At 35.5% G+C, this 21378-nt stretch overlaps 1 protein-coding gene across 1 annotated transcript; it reads left to right on the plus strand.

The window, feature by feature from the left end:
* The first annotated feature begins 9373 nt into the window (after positions 1 to 9373).
* Positions 9374 to 19346, plus strand: LOC113117782 (adhesion G-protein coupled receptor G1-like). Its single transcript, XM_026286701.1, has 17 exons — positions 9374 to 9493; positions 9680 to 9757; positions 9870 to 9938; positions 10037 to 10174; positions 10341 to 10394; positions 11428 to 11502; positions 13166 to 13463; positions 13547 to 13715; positions 13793 to 13927; positions 14031 to 14144; positions 14231 to 14270; positions 14352 to 14455; positions 15305 to 15435; positions 15702 to 15967; positions 16156 to 16246; positions 16334 to 16602; positions 17392 to 19346. The coding sequence occupies exons 1-17, from the start codon at positions 9430 to 9432 to the stop codon at positions 17490 to 17492; spliced, it is 2196 nt and encodes a 731-aa protein (XP_026142486.1). The 5' UTR covers positions 9374 to 9429; the 3' UTR covers positions 17493 to 19346.
* The last annotated feature ends 2032 nt before the right edge of the window (positions 19347 to 21378 follow it).

Below are 21378 nucleotides of genomic sequence, written 5' to 3' on the forward strand. Positions count from 1 at the left end.
GATCCTTGGCTTGCTTAGTTGGGGTCACTTCATTTACAGTGATATTGTTGATTTGATTGGAAATGATTGCAAAGATACTTTTAAACTGAACATGAGCTGGATGATGACATCATTGAATTCAGTGATGAACTGGCTTTAACTATCATTTTGCATTATTGACACACTGTTTTCCTAATAACTGTTGTTCAGTTGCTTTGTTACTTTATAAATAAAGGTGACTTGATTTGACTTGACTTCCTGGTACACATTTATTGAGGAGGATGCTGCATTTGTTATTAACACTGCCCCAAACATTCTGGGGTATGATGAGAAACATTATTATGGAAACAAGGGTGTGATTCTACATCAAACAGAAAAATCTTCAAAACATATCTAAACTATGTACAGGGCCGGCGCAAGCTCAAATGCCGCTCTAGGCAGAGCACGATCGTGCCGCCCCCACCTCACATTCACAATTAGGGATCCTTAAGATGCATGTAAACAATTTTTTTTAAACTATGAAATTACATTAAAATAAAAACGTGCAAGCATGTTTTCAGAGGTTTTTTTTTTTTACCTTCTGCAAAAAGGTGAAAAAGGTAGTACACAATGCAACAGCTGCGTATAATTTCTGTTTTATAGGCTAATAGATAGTGTACAGAATGAACTAAACATATGCACACAACTCTTTAGCTCACAAAACTGGAGGTTTCGATTTTTTCTTGGCTGATACACACATTCACTCACCTACATTTCAGAAGCGTGCGCGTCGGGCTTTCGCAGCGGCAAACGCTTGCGTCCTCGAGTTTAACTTGTACTTCGGAGATAATTTTTATCAGTTTTTTTTTTTTAATGAAATATAAATATTATTTTTATTTAACCCACGTCTGTTTGTTCATTGAGCTTGTTGTTTCCAAATAAACCACACATGGATCCCACTCAGTCTGAGCCTACAGTACCTTATACAAACATTGTTTGCATGTTTTCAAATTAACTGTATATCATTTTCATGTCATTGCTCTGAACTGCGGCTCATAATTAAACGACTTCACATGTGAAAGCATCAAACTGTCTCAATTTTTAGACTGTGGATTTAATCTCAAGAATGTAAAAAAAAGAAAAGGATCTATTATCTCTGTCTGAAGAAAAGTAAATTCAACACTTGTGTCTCTATCAGGCAATGTAAGCACTAAAACAAAACAAAAATAAATATAAAAAAATAAAAAAATGATTTTAAAATACCTGTATTTGCATATGTATATAAATGTGGGCATCTAAATTTCGATGTCTGATATAGACAGAGATGCACATAAGTGGTGTGTATGTTGCTCTATATTTAGGGTCAGAAAGCTCTCGGATTTCATCAAAAATATGTTTGTTTGGGATTCCGAAGATGAACAAAGGTCTTATGGGAACAGCTTTATTCAACAATTAATTTTCTGTAAAGTTGTAACGATTTGTATTGTAAAAACCGCTATACAAATAAACTTGAATTGAAATGATAATATATAATTCAAAGTTTATAACTTATGATAAAATCTAAAACTTAAGACGTTAAGTTTGTTAAAATCTTTAATAGATTTCATCTTGTATGCAGCCATTGATTACTAACTATATTTCAAATGTTTAGGTGCTTTTCTTCTCTTTCTTCTTTTTGCTCTTAACAGTTCTCATTTATTTCATTTATTCGTAAATTTAGAAGTAATGCATTATGTAGTAGCAATAATACAATTCTACTTGTTCTTGGGCAAATAATTGATTTAGGTTTTCATTTATTGGATGTTCTTGCTCAATAAACTGAAACAAAATAAACACAAATTCAGGTTATGGATCTTACACATTACTTCACTAGTTAATTGTGTAAAAAAAGTAATCTGATTATGTGACTTGTAATGTGTAACTCCCCACACTGGATTACAACACATCCATCTAGGCTAGGATGCTTCAGTAGTCAATGTAAAATTTCTTTGCACAGGTTGTTAACTGTTCAAGTATCCCAATTACAAACGTTTCATGGGCTGTAAAGATTCCCAAGGAAGCCATGTATATATAGGGCTGGGGAAATAAGTAAATGCATCACAAATGAAGGAATGATTCTGCATGGATTCTGAGATTTTCCGAATGCATCATGATTCTCTTTCCAATCAAATCTGAGCTTAGATCTGAACAGCAGATGGCACTCCATTCAAACCTAAAATAATCATGGTCTTGTCCCAATGGCTGTCTAAGTGATGAGCTGGGGCTGTAGAGGTCATCTTTAGGTGCTGATCCACAATTTGGACCAGGTTAAAGAGTTCTTAAACTCCAAGAGTTTGTCTGCGTCCTGAACAACGTTGGGCTGAGGGAAGTTAGAGCACCAAAACACCTATTATAGTGCTTCTTTATGGACAATTTAAATAAATAAAAAAGGTATTTTATATAAGGTCATGATTTTATTTTATTTATTTATTTTTTCTAGAGCATTTTATTTTAAAAGTGTTCCAACACTAAAAAAATGTATTTTTCCCTGTGACTGTTATTTTTAGTTGTTTTTATTAATATTTTGTTTTCAATTTATTAATTTTCTTAAATATGTTTATTTTTTTAATGTTTAAGTTAATAATTTAATAATAATTGTATAATTTAATCAATACTTTTATTTGTTTAATTAGTTTTGGTATTTTTTTTATATTAAGTGTTTGTCTTTTTTCCAAAACACACACAAACACACACACACACACGCACATATTTGTTATAATTTTACAAATATGCAAATAACTTATTATATTTATACATTTATTTGAATTTATCTTTTTTTTTCAGGGTTTTTCCTCTTCCTGTTTTACTACCATGCAAAATTTCTCTGATGATCCAGAAAGCACCAACTCAACCACAACCATTTCATCCAGCATTAATGCTGTGGAAAATATTTATAACTAGCATAATTAAGACAGAAGAAAACTTTCTTTGTCTCAGACTTTCTTAGACTGATTCTTAAACTGATCTGTACAGTCATTGTACTTTAAGTGGGTGTAAAAAACTACATCCTTCCCTTGGTCATTTTGATCTGATCATAGAATTGTCGAATAAAGGGAAGAATTTTGTTACACTATTGTGAGGAGAGGATGAGGGTTTAGTCCATATGTCTTATTAACACCAAATGTTGGGAACTGTAGTTCCAACTAGAGATGTTCCGATACCCTTTTTCTCTTCCCGATACCGATTCCGATACCTGGGCTCAGGGTATCGGCCGATACCGAGTACTGATCCGATACCTGGGTGTGTATCTGTATATACAGCTGTATATACTACTAGCCCTGTGTAAATTGCTAGAATTTTTTTATGGTGTGCTTCAGACAGATCCCTCAATAAAACATGAACAAATACATGGTGAACTACTGTATTTATTACAGTATTTTTATTATCTAACATGAATTTGACAGTATTATTTATTTTCTTATGCAAAAAAGAACTTCAAATGCAGCCAAAAATCTAACACCGCAAACTAAAAAAGGTATTTAAGTTTTACAATATAACTGTATAAAAAAACTGCAACAAATAAGTCTAGGAATATAAAAAAAGATCTATTAATCAGATAATCTCTAACAAGTAAAAAAACAAGTAAAAAACAAGCAACCATCTAGGCATAATTATTATAGAGATGTATTATTATTACTGTAGGCTACAACAGTAGCTTTATATATTGTCAATTTACTCATGTAAACCAAACATTTATTTTAATGGGCTGCCATGAAGATCTTTGAGTGTCTGTGTTTATGATATGACAGTATTCTCAAATGAAACGGTAAATTCTCATGAAGTGACGGTTTATGCGTTCGTGTCCTCATGACACACAGCAGAGACTACAAAACAGCGAGCTCTCGCGCATCTGTGCCAGTCACCCACAGAGATGTAGATTTTGCGGGAGTAATATTTAAATAGTATTTTGCAGTTTAATATTCACAGACACTAGTATATATTCGGCTACTGTCTGGAGCCCTGCGTTTTGACTTACACGGAAGCGACTGAACGCAGTTGCCGGTACTGAATATACTCGAGAGTCTGTAACTACCGGTACTACAGAGACATACTGCTAACCACTGATCTATAATATAGTAGCGGCTTCACTGTCTTTTGGCAGTTTAGAATGTGATGAGTGATCCAGTCATATATAGATAAGGGCTGCTAACGCGTTTTCATTTCTTCTTCGCTGCTCTAAACAGGGGTTGCTTGTGGCAACACAGCACAACTTCCTGTGTTTTCAATGCATTTTGAGCAGCGAAGAAGAACCGTGCAGCGGTTAGGCAAAGCTTGCGGTCATAACTAGGTCTTTTTTAAGAAAATGGTATCGGATCGGTATATGGGTTCATGTACTCGCCGATGCCGATGCCAGAATTTGTTGTGGTATCGGAGATATTTCCGATACTAGTATCGGAATCGGAACAACTCTAGTTCCAACCATGCAAGTTTGTGACACTGATTGCAAATGTTCATTTGAACTGTGGTTTCAGGGAACACCGAATTGTTGAACTATGTTGGTAACAACGGAATTTGTGACCATAGTTGGCTAATGATGCTTTTGGGAAACACACCCCTGATCAATAGTGATTCATTCATGAAGTTTAGTTTTAAATCTAAATTACTGACAGAAACATGTTATGACTGATGAAATATTATCAGGCAAAATTAACCTGATAATATACAGAATTCATATCGTTACATGGTACTTCAGACAAGCATTCATCAGTAAAATATTATTGAGACTGTAAAAAAAACCTGTTTTAGTATATTATTGGGACTGTTTGTTGCTGCCGTGTGTTTTGAGATTGAGCTCCATCACGTTATTTTTTTATCAACTATTTTTTATCGTAAAAGTCTATTTGATACACCATAATTTTTGTTTCTATAACATGTGAATAAATCCTCTATCGTATTCTACAACAAAAACAATCAGAGTTGATTTCCCAAGTTCGCTATTTAGCTTATAGCCTGTTAGCATCGCCAGCGTGGTTGCCGCTAATCCCGCTTGCATTGCTAATACTCTAGTCAAACCCATTGCCATTGCTTTACTCACTGTCACTTGCTTTAATGTCGGATTTATGTCTACCTTTGATTGCAGGTGAGGACACGTTCAAGCTGCTCGAGCTGGAGGCCTTGGAGAAGCAGATTCGTGACCTGGAGGTGAGGCAGGCCAAGCTGGGAGAGCGGAGAGCCATGCTGGAAACCTTCCGGGCTGATGCTCACAAGTTGGGGTAAGTATACTAGTATGCTAACAGTCTCACAACTTCTACTCTGTTTGTTTCTCTGCACAGGCCCAGGACGTGATCATCCCAGATGTTCTTCACTCCGGCGCCCGGACACCATGGACCCTGGGTGCATCCAGACAATTCTTACTAATTAATTAAAATTTAAATTTGATCTTTTCTTTGAAGAAAACTTAATTGGACGACGTTCATATGAGAGACAGAAACAATCGAACACCATAAAGTGCATCTGACGTTCTTTGCAGTGCTGATGGGCATCATTCATAATTTAGATTTCATTTGAAAAACTCTGTTAAATCAATATTGGTATTTTTGTCCATGTCTATACGTTAGTGAGTGCTTAAAAAGTAGAAGAAAAGTAGAACACTTACAAGATCTGATTCTTGCTAAAAAAAAAAAAAAAAAAAAAAAAAACAGCAAATGTTTTTAAAACTCCTGCTGATCTGTGTTTCCTTTTGTTTTCCCAGATCCCTCAGTTTCAGTCAGATGCAAATAAAACAGTGCTGCATCTGCAATCATTGACTTGTATCACTTCTATCAGCTGCGGCATCTCCATGTTTTTTTCTGTCCATCCCTTTATTTATGCATTTCCTGTTTCAGTAGAGTATCTTCAAATATGTGACCCTGAAGCACAAAAACAGACATCAGTAGCACAGGTGTATTTGTAGCAATAGACAACACTACATTGCATTGGTTGAAATTATTATTTTTATTTTATGCCAAAATAATTAGCATATTAAGTAAATATCATGTTCCATGAACATAATGTTGTACATTTACTACCATAAATATATCATAACTTATTTTTTGATTAGTACTATGCATTTTTAAGAACTTCATTTGGACAACTTTAAAGATTATTTTCTCAATATTTCGGGTTTTTTTGCTCCCTCAGATTCCAGATTTTCAAATAGTTGTATCTCAGACAAATATTGTCCTCCGAACAAACCACACATCACTGGAGAGATCATTTCACGTATTAGGTTTGTTTACTTTAAAAGGTTGCCTAGGTTTTAAGAACAGTTATTTTTGTGTTTTAATAGGAAAGCCAAGTCAAATCAGGCCACGAAGATCCTGATGAACATGTTTGTGGCTTTGTTTCCACTGAACGTCTCATTTTTGTCAAACGAGAGCGTCGCTAACACAGGAGACAACGCTGCGTGTGTCTTCATAGCGCTGCTCCTGCATTACTGCATCCATGACTTCCCCATTTCCCCACTAGGAAGACAACAAACAGTAAATCAAGAAACTAAAACTGTTTCAAATCATCTAGCCAAATTTAAAGTTTCAAAAGAAAATATATTGCACATGAGTTAGTGTTGTCAAAAATATAGATATTTCTGACTCTTGTTTGGAGTATTGATGCACTGGTACCAGCTGTGCTTTCTCTTCTCGCTGATAGCAGTGTAATAAGCAGCATTTAGAAACCTGTTGTCCAACAGAATATACATTTAACAACATATTTTTAAACTCACTTATATAATTTAAATAACCTTTTGTGATTTGATGTGGCTTCTTACAAAATGAGGCAGAATTATTTTACTTTCAGTGCTGGGTAGATTACTTACAAACTGTAGTCCGTTACTGATTCCAGATAAAATTAAAAAAAATTGTAGTTAGAAATGTAATCCATTGCATTACATGTTTTAGGTAATGTTATCGAGCTAGAGCTGAAGATCTTTGCCTGAACCCGACGGGACCCGATGGGTTCGGGCTTAATTTATATCACCTTACGTGGGCTCCGGCAGGGCTCGCGCCCCGCTTTGCATGGTAAATGTGATGTGTTGTGATCAGCGCAAGAAAGATGTGTGAAAGAATGAATGCTGAGTAGGCAGTGGCGGCTCCGGAAAATTTTTATTGGGGGGGCAATGGGGAGACCTGGTAATTTCACAGGGGGTCTCATGAAAACCAACAAGAAAAAAAACAGTGGACATGGCTAATAACTGCATGTTACTGCTACTAAACAACAAAAACAACACAGCATATCAACTGCTTTGTTTTTAATGAGTTAATCAATTGTAGTTTGCAAACAATAAGCTCAAACCTTAAAGGGTTAGTTCAGCCAAAAATCTAAATTATGTTATTAATAACTCACCCTCATAGCTAATAACTCACTGGTTCCTAACTGGAACACAGTTTAAGATATTTTAGATTTAGTCTGAGAGCTCTCAGTGCCTCCATTGAAGCTGTGTGTACGGTCTACTGTCCATGTCCAGAAAGGTAAGAAAAACTAATTTGAATACATACCAGATATGATTAAGTTATTTGCATAATTTTTATTTAGATGATGACTTTTCCCTCTGCCCAAGTACCACAAAGAATGACGGCCCGGAAGTGGCCCAGAACTGGATTAAAGACTCGGGCCACACATGGGCCATAACCGGCCCGAATCTCAGCCAGTTAATCAGCCTTAGCTGGCCCTGATCTGGGCCAAAACAGGTTTTATTATTGTTGCCAATCCTCAGCCTTAAGTAAACCAGAATCCCCAAATCTTAGCCACACCTGAGCCTTATATAGCCCAGACCCAACCCAGACAGCAAGCAGTGTCAGCCCAGATCCGGCCAGAATGGATTTCACGCGGGCCAGATGTGGGCCGGATCTGGGCCAACACTATATTGCTATCTGGGAATTTTAATATTTCATATTATTACCTTGTATATTACTATGATCGCAATTATTAATTTTGTGACATGCTCTAATGTAGACACAAACTATGCCAATAAAGTACATTAAACTAAAACTTAAAACCCACACATGCAAGTGTGCTATAAAAAAAACGTATTGCATTGGTTTTTCTATTTATTTTTAGAAAGAACAAATCAACCAATAAAGAGTGAGTGTATAAAGTATACAGTATATAAGAGAAACATAACAGATAAACACATGTAACTTAATCATAAGAATGTATTACAGATGTGTCAAAGAGCAGTACCACAGTAATCCAAATGACGATGCAGTCCACTCTGGCAGAATATAATAACAGTACGAGGAGCAGGTCATAATTTAAATTGTTAAACGCTGAAATTACCTTCCCGATCCACTCCGTCAAAGCACACGTTTTTCATTCAAAACATGCATCACCGGAAACATGGCATGTCGCAATCTCTGATAAAACCGATGAGAGCCAATGAGCGTTTGATATCACTGCCGTAAAACTTGTTGTAAAACTTCTTACCGGCACATTTTTAAATAGTTACTATAGCTCCAGAGGAAGGAGATACATATCGCCAATGTATGGGGTTTGGATCTGTTCCTCACACCAAACCTTACATGGATACATGATTTAAAAACAAATAAAATACTTTCATGACCATTTTATTTAATGCTTGTGCATGATTACATGATAACAGTTAAAAACTTTCTCTCTCTTTGTTTTCATGTAAGGATGCTAAGATTATTTGGACCAATAATAATAACATTTTGTTTAATGCACTTGAATGATTTGCTTAAATTTTAAATGATAATGTTTCATTCTGTTTTGACTTGCCAAATGTTGTCAAAGACTACATTTTAACAATACTACATTATCATTAAAATGTATGTGATCATTTAACCATTATCATGCAATATTGTATTTATCTTGTTTATCATGGGTCACATAATATGCTGCCAGATCTTAGCCTGATTTGGGCCACATATCACTGGACTGATCTGGATCACACTCCTCCCATCAATAATCGTCCCTTATATTGTTTGGCCAAGTCCGTTTGCTATGTGGGATCTGTTGATCATTACTAAAACTTGTAGAAGGATAGAATTGTGCTTTTAAATTTGATATGATCTGATATTGCTATTGTTCGATTTGTTTAGCATTATAATCATCCATTTGTGATCATGCGTGTGTCAGATACAGAAGTGTCTCAAACATCACTGAACCTTATTAAAAAAATAAATAGGAAATACATCTTTAAATTAGGATGAATGTCGACAAGCCTTTGGATTCTGACATTTGCATGGTCATTTTATAAAGAATCCCACTAAAATCCACAAACACGGATGTGAAACTTATTTTGTTACCTGAACATTACCATATACTGAAATTGTGTTACATGCCACAAAAACATGATTTGCATGTTTTCAGATTAACTGAATGTCAGTGTCCAGCGGCTCTTAGCTGAGGTTCATAATCAAACAGATTCATATGTGGACACATCAAACTCTCTAAACTCTGAGAAAAAAATCTAATCAAATAAACACTTTGGGAATTATGTCTGGACAAAAGCAGAATTTGCTGTGGCTGATGATCATCTCTTGTGTTTTACGCCAGATAAGTATGTAGCTTTAAAAATTCACTTATAGCTAAAAAATAATTATGTGCCAATGAATATGTTGTTTGGTGCACATTATAAGTATGTGTGTGAAAGTAAATGTCGGAATATCGATTTTGACATTTAATAGAGTGTTATACCATGTTATACATTATTACCTAATAGTTGAATAATGTTGTGTTTGTGCAGCCTGCTCAGATGAACTGATAATCCAAGTCAATTCATCAGATCAGTGTTTCTGGAACCAAAGTAACTCAACAATTCCAGGTAGATGTGAAATATACTGCTAACATGACTGTGTGAATATTACATATTTATCATCTGAGCACACTTGAGATGACTGACAAACTCACTGAGTTCATTTCTGATTTTCTTTCAGATATAAAATGCACATGTCTGACAGCTGATAAACGAACAGGAACTGTTCAACTAAATATCTCTACTCTTGGTAAAAGCGGCTTATATTTGATTCATAAACCATTCTTGAATCCAAAGCTCTTTAAAAGGTATTTTTTTTAAAAATGTACATGTTCTCTGTGGTTTCAGGAGAATGCAGATCATACAATCTCAGCATAAGACAGGATAAGGATTATGAAATCAGAATGAATGAGATGATTCAAGGCATAAAACTGTGGATATTACCAAATGGATCTAATTATCAGGTTTCAGTCCAGAATTCATCAGGTGCATATTGTGTGTTTGTGTGTGTGTGTGTGTGTGTGTTGTTTGCCGGACATCCCCTACAGTCACAGCACAGTTGTTTAATTGGCGTCTGAATATGAATTGTCCTGTAAACTCTGTAAAGAGATCTCAAGAACGTGAATCTTGTTTCATCTCTTCTCTTTTACAGTAATTAAGGCTTGCCAGGCACAGGATGGTATATTGAGCATCAGCTCCAGAATTGGTAAGATAAGATGTATCCCCTGTTTGGTAACACTTAGAATATAACATATATTAAATTAAAATTAAATTAATTATATGCATTTAGTAGACGCTTTTATCCAAAGTGACTTTTATTCAGGCTAACAATTTTCTCCTTGCATCCAGTGTGGACATAATTATGGATTATAATGACTCACACTATGATTTTATGTGTTGCATTGCATCACGCCACATAAACATGAAAAACCATATCTGCATTTGTGATCGGAAAAATGTCAAACAACAAGCGCTACTCTACATTGCTCAAAACTCGCGTCAGTGTTAAATTCTTTAAATATGAAAACGTACTTACAGACTTTGAGTCAGAACAGCAGATATTGTAGTCTTCTCTCTTAGGATCAGGAAACAGTTCTCCATAAAAACAAATACACATTTGAATATTTGGGTTGTAAATACAATTTAACCACTGCTTATTAGTCGTGTCCTCTTTTGGATTTTCGCTTTTGCAATGAAACACAAAGTGTATTCACAACATGGCGGTGGCGTTGGCAGCAACAATAAAGTTACGCCTTCTTTCTTTGCATGAAGATTTGGAATCTTCCCACATCTTGATGTAAACATGTGGGGGCGTGTCTAAAGAAGGCATTTTAGGAAGGCGTGGAAGAGCCTTAATTTTTACAAAAAGTTAACTTTTTCGGATCAACAGAACATTGAGCCTAACTTTCTTTCTTTTCTTTTTTTTTATAAAGAATAATCACATTATTGGTGCACATGCAAACGTAGTCATTACTTCAGAATTTAAACTTTAAACAAGCAAGACGCTTAAAACAAGCAAAAATAAAAACAAGCATTCTCATAACCCTTTGGCATGTGTAAATTTTTGTTAAAAAATAATAAATATATATATATATATATATATATATATATATATATATATATATATATATATACATGTCTATGAAGCAGTTGATTTAAAGTTGATTACTATTCAGTGGACAACTTTTTTTATGCATGATTTCATAATTATGTTGAATTTTGTGTTTTGATCTCTTGAGGATGTCAGAATATTGAACCTGTTGACCCTGAAGAGAAATGTGCAAACGCCCTATATAACAATGATATATGCAGCGGTAAGTCTGTTATAAACTACGTCTAGATTTATAAACTGCTTTTCAGTAGTTCTTTCAGTTACCTGTTTTACACCCATCAAGGTTTGATTTCAGAATCAAAATACATTTAGTAACATAAATTTTAAAGTGAACTGAAAATCAGTTTTTTTTTTCTTTAGTGAAAAATCACTACATTGGGCAATATTTGTCAAGCCCCTAGACTCATTCGTTGTGTTTCCTCCCCATGTGTGCCGTGTTCCCTTTTACCGTATTTTCCGGACTGTAAGTCGCACTTTTTTTCATAGTTTGGCTGGTCCTGCGACTTATAGTCAGGTGCGACTTATTTATCAAAATTAATTTGACATGAACCAAGAGAAATGAAGTAAGAGACATTAACCAATAGAAAACATTACAGTATACAGCCGCTCTATGCTGCTCAGGTCTCCTGTAGTCTACACTGAACACATAGAGCGCCCTCTCGTGGCTGGAGATGGTAATGTTTTCTTTTGGTTCTTGGTTCTAAATAAATGCGACTTATAGTCCAGTGCGATTTATACATGTTTTTTTCCTCATCATGACCTATTTTTGGACTGACGCGACTTATACTCAGGTGCGACTTATAGTCTGAAAAATACGGTAATTAGTAATTTCTCACACCTGTGTCTTCCCAATCACCCTGTGTTTAAAAGCTTTTAATCATTTTGGTTTGTATTTGTCAGATATACTTGTTGAATGTCCTCACAGTCCCCTGTTTCTATGGATTATTAAAGATTATAGTGATTATTGTGGCTCCTTGTTCCCTACTAGTGAATTGTGACAATATTAGGCCCCTATTATGGGTAATGAAGGGTTCAAATTTTATTTTTTGAGAATCCCCAACAACAGCTTGACATGCATGCAAGGTCAAAAACATTCATGGTCTTATAATATGCATTTATTTTTTACCTTACTTGTTCAACTACACCCAAACTATTTGCTCAATGATTCATTTTTCCAATCCCCTCCTTTGCTAATCTGTGGTGATTGGTCGATTTCATTTCCATTTCATTATGCCTGTAATGCCTGATAAAGCAGCGTTTGTGAGCACAGTGTTGCTCTGTGTACAGCGTTACTGGGAGAAACCGCAATTTTTCTGCTTCAAAAGCGGCACCTAGTGGAAAAGAATTAATTTGCATTTTCATTTCAAACCAACGCGAAAAGAACAACAAGTGTGCGGCACTATGCTAAAGTTTCATGTTGACGTCAACATGAAACGACTGGTTTCAATGACTCCGAGTCAACTCTTTCTTTTGAGAGGTAATAACATTATATACGGTGCACTTTAAGATTTAACATTTTACAGGATGTTTTCATTCACTTAGAGCTGTGTTACACACTTCATGAAAGGTAATTTTCACAAATCCATAATAGGGGCACATTTACATGTATTTGTTAATTGCCCCTATTATGTTGTTGCTTTGAACAGCATTCTGACTAATTCATTCACGATAAGTTGAAACTGTTTAGTGCTTTAAATGAACAGTTATTGAAAGCATGACAAAATCAACATGACTGGACTGTCAATAATAAATATTTGAACAGTGTTAACCAACATACATACATTAAAGCACTTTAATCTTTGTTCATAATTGTTCAGTTATTAATTACAAGAAATTTTGCTCATTATTTACTTTTTCTATTGAAGGGAAAGAAGGAAACAGATACATTCTGCATTTAAATGAGAGTGAATGGATTTGTGTGACCTGCGATGATGGAAGATCAACCACCATTAGTCCATCGTCAAACACTATATCTTACAATCTAACTACCAGTTTCACATCACATATGACAACTCCAGATCCAACTACGAGTTTCACATCACATACGACAATTGACAAACCAATTTTCACTGTCAAACCACCTGAGATAACTTACAATCTTACAAACCAACAAGCAGTCAATCAAAGCGGCAAGGTTGGATATACTGATCCTACAAAGGCTTCGTAAGTATGCAGTTACCAGTGGTTTTCAAGTCTTAAACTTTACCTTTATTACAGAACACCAAGTGATTCAATCCATTTTACAGACAAAACTTGGAAAAAATTAAGTCACTGGTGGAGAAGATGGAACAAGTCAATAAAACCAATGCGGCGATTGTCATTGGGGATGTTATTGGTGTTCTTCTAAGACAACCCATGGGCACAGAAACCAAAGACATGGACATATGCTACTCTACACATCAGAACACAATAAATGTAAAGCCTGAGAAGCATTAAAACATGTCCCTCTTGGGAGGAATTTACATTTATTAAGCCATTTGTTCTTTTCACAGCTTGTTGAGAGCAACCAGAAGACAGAATTCCCCTGGTGTGTAAAGATCCCCAGTGAAGCCTTTAATAGATCAAGACTGGAAAACAATGGAAGTGCATTTGTAGGAGTTCTACGGTTCATGAACATGGCAAACAAGGTTTGCAATCTTCAAAAATTCTACTTCTGAACACGTTTCTTGATCTGTTGTGTTCACAAATATTTATGCTTGACTGCTGTATTATTATATGGTTTTCGTTTAGAATGAAACTGAACCTACCATTGTTTTAAACAATGATAGTTATGGAATAACGATGGGGGCCAAAATCTCCAACCTTACCAACAATATTGACATATTCATTAAAAAACCTAACACGGTAATGAAGGTTTTGTTGAACACTTACTTTGTTATAATTTCCAGACAATGTGAAAATAAAATAAAAAATCAAGCGTGTTCTTACAGGTTGGCAGTAATGCGTCCTGCGTTTCTTGGGATGAAAAAGGTAAATTCATGTAGGACTGATCAGTTGCTTTCGACAAACCCAGTTTAATTTATATCATTATAATTACTTCTCTTTTCTTAGAAGGAGAGCTTAATTGGACAACATTCGGCTGTGAGACAGAAACATTTGACAACAACACCATAAAGTGCTCCTGCTCACACCTGACGTTCTTTTCAGTGCTGATGGTGAGAAGAAGAACTTACACTTTCATCATTCATGTTTCATTTAAAGATCCCATTATATCTAGGGGTCTATACACATGTATACAGGTATCGCATTGTGATATTTTGTTTGCCGAAATTGTGTAGATTCTCAAAAACTCTCTCTCATGTGGGGGGACATTCAACATCTTCATTTCTTTTATTGTTTTAAAATGATTTTGTTTTCTTTAGGAATCCTGCAAGCAATTCATTTTTATTGAAATTAAACAGATCTAATTATTTTGTTCAGATCAAAATGTTATGACATTGTATGTTACAGTTGTAAACTGTGAACCTTCAAAGCAGGGTCTAAAAAAGATATATGTTCATTTTATAAAACACATATAAATTTGAATAAAGGATCCTGCAAGCACTATTTTCCTCCCTTTACTCGTATTGCACAAAAAGTGGTTCAATAAAATTAAATGTTACAGGGAATGATTACTGCAAATGCAGATACCACTGTGTTTTGGTTTTTATTATTTATTTATTGCTAAGGTTTGCATATGGTGGTGTGTTCTTAATGGCAGCATTCCAAAAATCATGCCATTCTCCTAAAATAAGAAATTTATAATATATCGCCTTGCTTACAGTATCGCAATATAATCGCTAAATACCGTATCGCAATCCTTGATACCTATCGTATCGCCAGATTCTTACCAATACACAACTCTAATTAAATCAATCTTTTGGTCCATGTCTAGATGCTTATAAACATGTAAAAGATGACAAAAAAGACAAATGCATGCATTGAAAACTCGCTAAGATTGCTTACAATCAACAAATGGTTTTAAAACCTCTTGCTGATCTGTGTATATCATTGTCTTTTATCAGAAACCTTACCCTCAGTCAGATGGAAAAGACAAAGCACCGCATCAGGAATCACTGACTTTCATCTCTTCTATCGGCTGTGGAATCTCCATACTTTTTCTGGCTGATGCTTTATTTATTCATTTCGTGCTACGGTAGAGTAACTTAAAGTATATTATATAGTTTGTGCTATTTAGTAATCGATAATCACTACTACTACACCAAGAAACAATTTTTACTCAAAAAATGAAAAATGTAAATTTCACAAATAATTACAAAGAAACAGCAAGTTACCATTGAATTAAACTTGAAATTTTAAAGAAACAGTATTTTGATGTAAAACATGCTACAAGTGATAAGCTCAAAGCTCTAAATAATGAAAGTTCATGTTACAAGAAAAGTTATTTTTTTGTTTTAATAGGAAAGCCAAGTCAAATCAGGCCATGGAGATCCTGATGAACATGTTTGTGGCTTTGTTTCTACTGAACGTCTCATTTTTGTCAAACGAGAGCGTCGCTAACACAGGAGACAACGCTGCGTGTGTCTTCATAGCGCTGCTCCTGCATTACTCCATGCTGGCCTCATTCACCTGGTTCTTCATTCAAGCTCTTCATATGTACTTATGGCTCATCAGACAGAACGTCTCCATCACAAACTACATGAGGAAGATCACCGTGTTGGGCTGGGGTGAGTTACACTCTCAGAACAAAATGGTACAAAAGCTGTCACTGGGGCAGTACTCTTTCAAAATGTTCTTTTTAGGTATAAAACTAGAAATTAATCTAAATAAAAATATTGAAATAGATTTTTTTTTTTGCAACTACCTGAAACAAGAATTTTTCAGTGACAAACAATATATATCTATGTGTTTTCAGTGTGTCCGGCTCCAGTAGTCACAGTTATTGTTTCTGTAGGAGGATATAAAGCAGTGATCCTAAACACAACATCTGAGAAAATCACACGAATGTAAGTTGTTCTGCTGTCACAAATGCATAAAGTTATGAACGTCTAATGATTGTCTTCCTCGTAATGTTTCATTATGTATAATTACAGGTGCTGGATTTCCAATTTTTATATTCACTATATAGTGAACATCAGCTTCTATGCTTTAGTTTTCATCTTCATCATGATCATCATCGCGGTTGTTCAGACCAGAAAAATAAAAGCGACTAAAGACAAGAGAAAGACGGTCAGAAAGCAGCTGATGATGGTGTTGAGTTTGTTCCTGCTCTTCGGTCTGACGTGGTCTTTGCCGTTTTTCAGTTATGGACCGATGCTCATTACCTTATATTACATATTCACTGTGCTGAACTTGTTTCAGGGTGAGAAAAAAATAAATAAAAAACTTGTTTTAGAATACTTCTATTTCTCCTGTATAGATTTAATTATATTATTTGAATTAAAGGTACAATTTGTAAGATGTTTGCAGTAAAATATCCAAAAACCACTAGTGTTATATATTTTGATTAATAATATCTCTAATGTTTTCAATTACTTGTAAATCATGTAAATCATTAAAGAAAATGTATACTATTATAACGATCAACAAGATTAGTATTATGGGGCATACATGCCAAACGTGGGGCATTGCGAGGACCCGTCTGATCCATAGTCTAATCGTTTCTTTGCATTGACTTTGTATGTAATCGCGCAAATCTCGCGTTAAATCCATGATTTATCTTTCTGTCTGATTGATGGCCGTCAGCAGTTGGGAAGAAGACAACAAATCCCATCATTCCACGCTCTTCCTTAGCGTCATCAAACCACGTGATTGTTATTGTTTTGATAGTGCGCCCTCTAGTGGCAGCTCCTACAACCTGTACCTTTAATCAATTAATTATTATTTTAAATAAAACAAATATTATTTTAAATTATCATAATTTATTGTTCTATATATTTTTTGTATACTTTATTTTTTTTATAAAATATTATTAAATCTTTTTAATTCAATTATTTTATTGATTGTAATGGATTTTAAAAGGATGCAGACAATTAATTTGACCAAATGTTTGTCACAGTTTAAGTCATGCAATTATATTATATCTGAAATGTATCTAAATTAGTTGAAATAAGGTTCTCTGATATTTTTGTTGTTGTTGTTTTTTTTTCAGGGATTTTCCTCTTCGTGTATTACTACCACATCCGCAATGATGCTGAGGGTCATTTCTCCAATCATCCAGAAAGCACCAGCTCCACTAGAAACATCACTTAATTTAGCATTAATACTGCAGAAAATATTAATATCTATCATACTTACGACAGAAGACTTTCTTTGTCTCAGACTTTCTTAGACTGGTTTCTTTAACTGATCTCTACAGGCATTGTTTGTACAGGGGAAAATTCCTCCTGTAGCTGGTGATCCCTCTGCTCCTTCTTGTTGCCTTACTGTGTTTTATCAGTTCAAACTTCTTCAGTTTTCTACCTTGGCTAGAATAGTTGATCAGTTGAAGCCATCGGATTCCCCTCTTGATGTTGTTCCATCAAGACTAATCAAACAAGCATTCAATGTATTTGGGCCAAGCATTTTATCAATATTAAATAGCTCCCTTGTATCAGGGACTGTTCTTGCATCTTTCAAGCATGCTGTAGTGCAACCATTAATTAAAAATACTAAATTGGATCTTACGGATTATGCAAATTACAGGCCTATTTCAAAACTGCATTTTCTATCAAAGGTGCTGGAGAAATCTGTCCTTATTCAATTGCAGTCTTTTTTGAATAAGCATTAATTATTTGAAGTTTTCCAATCAGGGTTTAGGGAGCATCATAGTACAGAGTCTGCACTTTGAAAGTTCTCAATGATGTTTTGATAGTAGTGGACTCTGGTGATACTGCACTTTTGGTGTTAATTGACCTTAGTGCAGCTTTCGACACCATAGACCATGAAATTCTTATTGCTCAACTTGAACAGGTGGTAGGGATTCTAGGTACTGTTTTAAACTGGTTTATGTCCTATCTAACAAATAGGAACTTTTAGGTTACACTGGGCAAATTTTCATCATCATCGGCCTCTCTTACATGTGGGATCCCACAAGGATCCATTTTGGGACCCCCTTTGTTTTTATTGTATATGTTGCCAATTGGATCTATCTTTAGTAAACATGGTATATCATTTCACTGCTACGCTGATGATATGCAGATCTATGTACCTGTAAAGAAGAAAGGCAACTTTTAGAACATTTCCTTGCATGCTTAAAGAAATTGATAACATGGTTGGCTGTGAATTTTCTGCACTTAAATGAAAGTAAAACCAAAATTATTGTTTTTGCACCCTCCAATGCATCTATCTGGGTCTACTAATATGGAGCTAGGCTCTTTATCTATCTATGGTAAATCCATGGTAAGAAATTTAGGTGTAATTTATGATGATGCCTTGAGATTTGACAAGCAGATCAATGGTGTTGTTCGATCTGGGTTTTTTCAACTAAGAACACTGGGAAAGATTAAACAATTTTTATCCTTTTGTGATTTTGAAAGAGTGATGCGTGCTTTTGTGTCTTCCCGTTTGGACTGTATGTAGGGATTAGTCAGTCCAATCTTTCACAACTACAGATTGTCCAAAATGCCACTGAAAGATTGTTAACTGGTTCTCGGAAACTGGACCATATCACTCACATTTTATCATCTTTGCATTGGTTGCCAGTCCATTACAGAATTTATTTTAAAATCTTGCTGTTCGTTTTTAAATCTTTAAATGGCCTTGCTCCATCTTATATTTCAGATCTCTTGCAACCGTACACTCCATCAAGATCTCTTAGGTCTTCTGACCAGAAACTTTTGATTATTCCTAGGTTGAGATGCAAACAGTGTGGGGACCGTGCTTTTGCAGTAGTGGCCCCAAGGCTTTGTAATAGTTTGCCTTCACAGATAAGACCTGCCTTCACACTGGTGTCATTTTTGCAAAATGCTATTCAGTGAAATGTTGTTATTTGTGAAATGTTTTTTGTTTTCGTTTTTGTTTTTTGTGTATATGTTGTTTGCTTATTTATGTTTTTAGATTCTGTATAGCACATTGGTCAACTTTTTGTTTTTAATCGTGCTTCAGAAATAAATTGTCTTGCCCTTGCCCTTGCCTTACTGTAACTGTCTATTTATTTATTTTTTTTTAACTGTTCCATTAGAATCATCCATGTGTGATCATGTGTGTGTCAGAGAGACTCAAACAATACAGGATGACAGTAATGTTGACACACCCATGGATTCAGATGTTTGCATGGTCATTTCATAAAGCAGCTCGGTAATATTTTACAGTATTTCTCAGATGATTCTTATGGAGCAAATAAAATGTAATTTTATTAATCATGATGGACTGACTCCAAAATCATTTATTCACTTTAGTCACACTTTGACATATTCATTAGGTTATGAAATAGATATTAAATGTCAATTAACAGAAAGGTGCACAAACACACAAACAAAGTGTTAAAAAACACAACATTTTCTGTATCTAAATCATGTTGGATTTCCACTTATGAAAGTTGATTTTCATTAGCATTTTCAAGTGCTCAGGTAATGTTTAACGGCCTCTGTTATTGTCACTACTCTGATGGTTGAATTTGAACGTTTTGTACTCCAGGCTCACTTTTTTTCTGAAGAAAGAAGGCCGTTGATCTGACACCGGTTGCTCTAGCTCTGTGGCTGTAGATGGACTGCATGGACTGGGCGCTTGGAGCAATCATGACAAAATCAAGCTTATGGAGAGTGAACAAACAGGGTTTTCCCCTTCTTTCTCCCCGGACTGTGTGCGTGTAATGAAAGAGCACTTTGTGAGTACGGTGGTTTATACTGATAACGATCTGTCACACTCCAGAAGCTCATAATTCAAACTCTTTTGGCTGCGGCCCAGATGATGATGAAGTGTTTTTAACAGTGATCTCGGACTCTGAGAAGCTTGTGGGCGATTTGTGTATCTCTCTTTCAGAGCTGACAAGTGGAATGCACTTCCTTGTCCTATAATGAGTTATTGGACATGGTGGCGCACTGTGTGACGTGACATTCAGCCAAGTATGGTGACCCATACTCAGAATTCGTGCTCTGCATTTAACCCATCCAAAGTGCACACACACAGAGCAGTGAACACACACACACCATGAGCACACACCCGGAGCAGTGGGCATCATTTATGCTGTGGCGCCCAGGGAGCAGTTGGGGGTTCAATGCCTTGCTCAAGGGCACCTAAGTCATGGTATTGCCGACACGAGATTCGAACCCACAACCCTAGGGTTAGGAGTCAAACTCTCTAACCACTAGGCCACGACTGCCACTAATAAGTTCAGGTTAGAATGGCAAAACAAAAACGGTCCAAAATCAGGCCAAGTCAAAACTGGATAATCATTTTCTGGCCAGCTGCAGTTTTGTTGAGCCTCTTAAGCCTCTGTCTATCTTCCATGACATCCCTCAAGAGGTTTCAGAGTCTTGGAAGCATCTCTTTTCAGCACATATTACTAATCCTGCTTCAATGAAAATCACCTTCAGTTGTAAACTCCAATTCACCCCCCAAAAAAAGAAAATATATTGCACACAAGTCTGCTGAACTGTGGTCTGTATTGTTGTACTAACCCTTTAAGAAAATAGTTTTTTTTTCCTTCGAATTAAGGGGGAAATAATGTATTTATTCCATATAGGATTATTGATGATGAGAGTGAATGTTATGTGGATAATGAATGCAGAGGTGGGTAGTAACGAGCTACATATACTTGGGTAAATTTTTTGGGTACTCTACCCACCTTTGAATAAACGTTTCACAAGTTCACGCTTACATTTAATTAGCTGAGGTATGGTATGCGTATTTGGCGTGTTGTCCGGGGAAGGGTTCCGAGCTTGGGAATGGCCCGAACCTAGAGTACCCCCCCTTCCCTGTCTATTATAAAGTGAACTTGAAGTGAGGAGATGGGGGGGAGGAGGGATGCTGATAAACCGTCAATGAATAGAGGTAAGTCAGCAATATTTATACTATGGGATTGATTACTTGATTATGGTCCACCTGTGTTGATTAGGCTAAGTATTTGACGCGATCCTCCCAAATCTTGTTAATAAAACTTCATTTAATGAAATTAAAAAATCTAATGATCTTTGTGAGGGATGTGGCGAATGAGTAC

This window comes from Carassius auratus, chromosome 17 (assembly GCF_003368295.1).
Source record: "Carassius auratus strain Wakin chromosome 17, ASM336829v1, whole genome shotgun sequence".
Lineage (NCBI taxonomy): Eukaryota > Metazoa > Chordata > Actinopteri > Cypriniformes > Cyprinidae > Carassius > Carassius auratus.